This window comes from Mycetomoellerius zeteki, unplaced genomic scaffold, assembly GCF_001594055.1.
Source record: "Mycetomoellerius zeteki isolate Tzet28-1 unplaced genomic scaffold, Tzet1.0 scaffold453, whole genome shotgun sequence".
Classification (NCBI taxonomy): domain Eukaryota; kingdom Metazoa; phylum Arthropoda; class Insecta; order Hymenoptera; family Formicidae; genus Mycetomoellerius; species Mycetomoellerius zeteki.
Genome location: NW_017257450.1, coordinates 94,965 through 101,222, shown reverse-complemented (window position 1 = coordinate 101,222; position 6,258 = coordinate 94,965). Strand labels below are relative to the sequence as shown.

The following is a 6,258-nucleotide window of genomic DNA, read 5'->3' as shown; positions in this document are numbered from 1 at the left end:
GTAAGAAGAAAATCGGATGCAATGTGAATCCAGCATTACGGGATCTTTATAAGTTCGACATTAATATAGCACTGATGCCATGTCCAAACGCGCATGCGTCAAAAGGTGACTCGCCTAACAACACTGCTCCCATCACTGTACAGCAGTGTCAGCACGTGAACATCGTAATTGCGTCTTAACTAAATTAAAATTGAATATAACTGCAGGCTTATTATCGCTGTATTTTGGAAAATAAAATTTCGCACGTGGTATCGTTGTGATATACAGTTGAAATATATGAACTATACGTTATATGATTCTACACGTATAAATGTTGATTCTATTATCATTTCTCACTGGGAGGTTAATGATTGTTTTATTTGTATTGCAATGTACTTTGTTTTTGTGGAAAAATGTATATATATATTAATATATATATCATTTCCATAAAAACAAAGTACATTGTTATTTGCAAATAAAACAATCATAACCCTAAAAATCGTAATCTAACCTAACTTATAAAAAAATAAAAACCGCTATTCAAAAAGATTTGCGTACTAGCATAATGCCAACATTTTGAAATGCAGAATGCTTGCACAGTGTGTTGAACATGATATGCTGTCACTGTGCTTACCAGATGCGGAGTCAGTTGGACATCACAGTGACAGCATACCATTGCACGCGTGCATGCATTATGTCAGCATCATGCAAATATTTTGTTATCTGGGTATAATATTATCATCTCTACTGATAAATCAAACTCGAATGATAATATTAAATTCACAATAGAAATCTAAGGAATAATTGAATAATTCCGATCGGAATCCATTTCGATTTGTTCCATAATAAGTATCCTGTGGAATTTTTGGTCATTCTTTCAAGAAAAAAAAAATCGGATTAAAAAGAAAGAAATAAGCATTTGTCGCGCGTGCGCATATTTCTAATTATGTCAGTAACGATGAATTTTGTGATCATTTTAGACGAGCGAGAACTTGAAAAGCAAGTGCGCGGACATTGAAAATCAGATTAATAATTTGATGAAGCACCAATAAATTAATTAATTTTACAAGGTGGAGTTTGTGATATGTTTTAATAAAAGAAACATTGGGCGTGTTCAAGTTGACAAAGCAGCTAACCTGCTCGCCGAGCAAATGAACATAATTGGTTATTACTTACAGATCCAACCAATCATATTCAATCGCTTGATAAGCATGCTTAGCCGCTTTGCCGTCTTGAACTCGCCCATTATGTTTGGGTTTAAGCTCTTCCTTAAAGATGCAATAAAATAATAAATTATGCTTGATTTATGCTTCGGTGTTAACCCTAAAATCCTAAAATTCAGCCAATAGGGCTGCCAATCCTAATTGGTCCTAATTGAAATCTGTATTCCATTGGCTGAATTTTAAGATTTTAAGATTAAGACCGAAGCATAAATTAGGCATGCTAATAGAAAATTTGGATTTAACGTCCACAATTATATATATAAAAAATATAGAAAGCGGAGAAATTATAATTTTTCGTGTTGAATGTTAGTTTATTATATATTTATTTATAAAACATTAAATAATATTGTTCCAAATTTGTTTGCGTTTTATAATTAATTCGTCATATAGAATTTTAATTTGAATACACACAAAACATATAATATGTATGCGCGAATCAATGAAAATGAATCAACTAATGAAAATTATTATAATTGACCCAGCTGGAAAAACCAAGATTTTTATCTAAAATGTCCAGGAATTGATCTTTGAATTGATTAGCCCGATATCCCTGGGACTATATTAAGTATATCGTGATTATAATCTCTGTTACTTTTTCAATTTGCTAGTCTTTACTAGTAGTTGAATAAATTTGAATCTCGGTTTCGAACGCCGATAAAGATCGATAGAGTCCCGCGTGTAAGGTACCACACTTTTTTTCATTTTTGTTCAAATTATCCTTGATCATCCCTCGTGACGATCCAAAGCTCAATGAGCTAAGCACACCCCTGCGGGAAGTTACGAGCGAAGAGTGTGCGCGCGACAAGCACGTCGCTCAAGCACGCTGTACGAATAGCAGTAGAAGGCGAGTTGCTGTGGTACGTGCTACGAAGAAGCCAGAGAGTGCGTCTCCTTAGAGGAGCACACAGCTGACACGGGTCAAGATGTAAGCTGTCAAGGCGCGGAGATGACGCGCTAGAGAAGAACAGTTCCAGGCTGAGAGAGGGGGGGGGGAGAGAGAGAGAGAGAGAGAGAGAGAGAGAGAGTGAGTGAGTGAGCGAGCGTGGGGGGTTGGTGAGGGGAGCAGTGGGTAGAAAAGAGAGTAAACGGACGAAAGTGAGAGCGAGAGCAAAAGAGGAAACGAAACAGAGAGAGAGAGAGAGAGAGAGAGAGAGAGAGAGAATCAGATCTGACATACCGAGTACACGACATTACACGAGGGGAAAATACAGACAGAAATGGAGTAGCTGAAAAAGGGGATCGATCGGTTGGCCAATAGCTGTGACAATGGAGGACATCGGACTAAGGTAAGAGAATACTGTATTATATTTCCGGTCTTGTCGAAACTGTCGAGAGTCGCGCGATCGGGCACTACATATGTATCAATAGGTCTGTTCTTTTTTACTGAACTTTTGCACCAGTTCATCTTTGTTCCTCTTCTTTCCTTCTAGAGAGAAAAGGAAGAAAGATGAACTAATGCAAAAGTTCAGCCAAAAAGAACAGGTCTTTATATATATATATATATATATATATGCGTGCATCGTGTGTGAGTGAGCTGAGAAGTGCGAGCGTGCGAATTGCGAGCGCGAGCGCACTCTTGCTGAGGTCGCGGTTGTAGAGAGGAAAGTAGGACGTCAGGAGTGGTCAGGAGTGGTCGTTCGTGCTCGTGTCGGGGAGGGTGGTCGCGAGCGCGAATCGCGTGTGATCGCGAGGGTGTCCCGTTTTTTCGACCTCGCCACCGCACCGCCGGAAACGTGAACGGAGAGCGAGCTTCTCTTCCAAGTTCGGAGACGAGAGCGACTCTGCGATGGCTCAACGAGGGCTTGACCTCGACGGCACGGCACACGCGTCGACGAGTACAGCGAGAAATCGGCCAAGAGGACGTGAAAACGAACGGTGGAGGTCTGCATCAGCACGCGGGTGTGTTGGCACAGGGGCTGGTGCTGGTGCTTAATGCGATAAGTTGCCAGTGATGACAATGAGACGGCATCTACACGCGTACTTCGATGAGAGCTTTTTCCAGTTAAGTGAGTGACATAATATTCGTGTGAGAAATCAAAGTGAATTTTGATGATCGAGTCGATTCGCTGTTTATTGCCACGCGATGAACGATTTTACATGTCTTTACTCTCTCTCTCTCTCTCTCTCTCTCTCTCTCTCTCTCTCTCTCTCTCTCTCTCTCTCTCTCTATCTATCTATTTTCTGTCTAATATCTATCCAATATCCATCCATCCATCCGTCCATCCATCTTGCTTGCGTGCTCCTGTATCACTGTGAGTCACTGTCATGAATAAACGCAAACATCATTTTCATTCACACTTATCCGCGGCATCTGACCAATGTTCCCAAAATTAGACTCAATGCGTATAGTGATTTCGATCGTTTTCTCCGAATGGAAAGCTTGCCTGCACTCTTCTCGCGACTCGCGATTGTAATCGAGTCTTGATCAAGGCTCGCGAAATACGATTTTTCCTGAAGAAAGTATTATTTGTGATTTGTGATTGAGATTTACATGTACTATTGAAAATCTTGCGACGCGTGATTCTTTTTCATTTTCTTTCAATCTTATATAATTTTTATAAATTAACGAGTCATCGAGCTCGGAGCGATACCTGTAAAGATATCTGCATTTTATCGATCTTTTTTCTAAAAGTTTAAATAGTTCTGTTTGAATATGAAAGTTGTATATGAAAGCAGTGTGAAAGTACACACGGGAAATAGAATTATTTATTTAGCATTAAACATATATTATGGATGGCAGAGTGATGTAACGAATTTGAGTCGCAATGAAAAAGATTTCTGATTGTGTGACGATTCTATAGTCGCTGCAACTCACATATTCGCTCGCGTATTTCTCTTCCTTCGGTTAGAGAGATGTCGCGAAGCTAACATCGAGCTACCTTGTATAATCGATCATCAACGCGACGTAGGAGAGTGATAACGCGTGTAACGTAAGGAGCACGGTTACACTTGTCAACGAATTGACAATTCTGACAGGCGTATTCGCGAATCTCGCGAATCTTGCGATGCGCCTAGTCTTTGCTACCGAGAGATGAAACTCATGGCAATTGCCGCAGTTTCTCCGTTATGGACATACAAGAAAGAGAGGGAGGGAGAGGGAGGGGGAGGGGAGAGAGAGAGAGAGAGAGAGAGATTATCTTTCTCTGCCTGTAGTGCTTGTCTGCCTGTACGTACAACATTGGCAAATAAAGTTGTCGAAATTATAATAGATTTGATTTCTGCGTTTATTGTTATGCGATTTTTTTCTTTTACGATCAAGTTCACTGAGCGATTATATACACGGAGAAATTGACCTTGGAATACAATTTTCCAACGCGTATATACCTACCTTAAAAACACCTTAGACACCGCATTAAATCTTATCTATTTAAATGATGCAACTATATGCAAAATAATTATAGATCAACAATCGATAACAAATGCTTTACAACTATATTACGATTATTAATTGTTCTTGGAAATTATTATTCCTCTACTAAATTTTATAACATTTTATTTCACTTCTCTCTGAAATAAAAATCATAAATGAAAGATGAAGATGGAAATTTAAGCTTGGGTGCCTTCGCGCGTGACAAACTAGATATATATTACATAAATATTTTGGAAAATGGTGATTACTGTACATACGATTAATTTGGATGTATGTACGATCTATTGTACAACTTTGTGACTTGTGTATAAAGATACATCTTTCTCCTCGAGAAGGATCATAACGAAAATCTTAACGCGTAGACTCGCGTTTGCGCTTCGAAGGCAATGCGCTATAAATAGAAGAGCCTTGTTAGCGACTGCACTACGTAGGTACGCGACCTGTACCCGCGCTACCAGATGCATCAGGTAAAACAGCTACGTCACAATCACATTATAAGATATTAGGTCTGTTCTTTTTAGCTCTTTAAGTAGCTAAAGTTCTTGCATGGTTCATCTTTCTTCCACCTCTTTTTTCTCTCCACGTTGCGTTGGAGAGAAAAAAAAACAAAAAAGATGAACCATGCAAGAAGTTGGAATTAAAAAGAACAGGCTATCATGGAAAAAGTCGGAATGGATTCCGATCGGAATTATTCAATTATTCCCTAGATTTCTATTATGTTTTTTTAGGAAAAACGGAATAATTCCGATCGGAATTCAACATGTTCCATGATAGGTACCCATGCCTGTTATTTGATCCGCGAATGATCACACGAACTGTTCTGGATTCACTCATTCAACCGCAAATCCATTCCATCATTTAATCTTAGGCTTGATTTTAAAATTTTAACTGCAAAATTTCGACAGCTACAGCAAATTAAATTATGTGTTGTTTTGTTTCTAACTTATTGTTTAAATTATTTGCTTATTACTTATTATATTATACACATATATACGAGGGTCGTCTGAAAAGTTTTGAGCTTCATCATGAAGATGGCGTTACTCGTCAAAGCCATTCTGGTATTATAATCGTAATACTTACGAAAGATATCTGTGACAATTGTGGCCACTTTGGACGTTCAGTTCTTGTTTGACAATCACTTGTGTCGTCATTTTGTAAAAATGGAAAAAATTGAATATCGTGCTATAATTAAATTCTTGCAATTGAAAGGCAATACGTCTACGCAAATTAAAGCCGAGTTGGACGCTGTTTACGGGGACTCTGCCCCATCATTTGTCACCGTGAAAAGATGGATAGCTAAATTTAAACGTGGTCGTACCAGCTTAGCTGATGATGAGCGTTCGGGATGGCCAACAACTGCGGCCACCACCGATAACATCGAAGAAATTAATCAAATGATAATGGACAATCGTCGAATTAAGATTAGGGAGATAGCAGAGGCTGTTGGCATATCAAAAGAACGTGTTTGTCATATATTGACTGAAGAATTAGGCATGCGTAAGTTAATCGCGCGTTGGGTGCCGCGCTTGCTCACTCTGGATCAAAAACGCATTCGAATGAACATTTCTAAGGCCTTGCCGGAGCGGTTTAAGCGAAACAAGTCGGATTTTTTGCGTCGATTAATAACGGTTGATGAAACTTGGGTCCACCACTTCACTCCTGAAACGAAAGAACAATCAAAACAGT

At 39.0% G+C, this 6,258-nt stretch overlaps 2 protein-coding genes across 5 annotated transcripts in view; both read left to right on the top strand.

Annotated features, from left to right (window-relative positions):
* Window positions 1-2,053: 2,053 nt before the first annotated feature.
* The window catches only part of LOC108726927 (uncharacterized), a 31,827-nt gene continuing 27,622 nt past the window's right edge, over window positions 2,054-6,258 (top strand). For 2 of the 4 annotated variants that reach the window (XM_018454758.1, XM_018454762.1), the window contains exon 1: window positions 2,054-2,488. The gene's annotated coding sequence lies outside the window, so the exon portion shown is untranslated. Of the gene's footprint in view, window positions 2,489-2,806; window positions 3,209-6,258 lie in introns of those variants that run through there. The other 2 variants (XM_018454760.1, XM_018454759.1) reach the window with 2 other exon arrangements.
* The window catches only part of LOC108726922 (putative uncharacterized protein FLJ37770), a 10,998-nt gene continuing 7,893 nt past the window's right edge, over window positions 3,154-6,258 (top strand). The window contains exons 1-2 of the mRNA XM_018454748.1: window positions 3,154-3,208; window positions 5,782-6,069. Of these exons, the coding sequence (XP_018310250.1) occupies window positions 3,154-3,208; window positions 5,782-6,069 (343 nt within the window). The remainder of the gene's footprint in view (window positions 3,209-5,781; window positions 6,070-6,258) is intronic.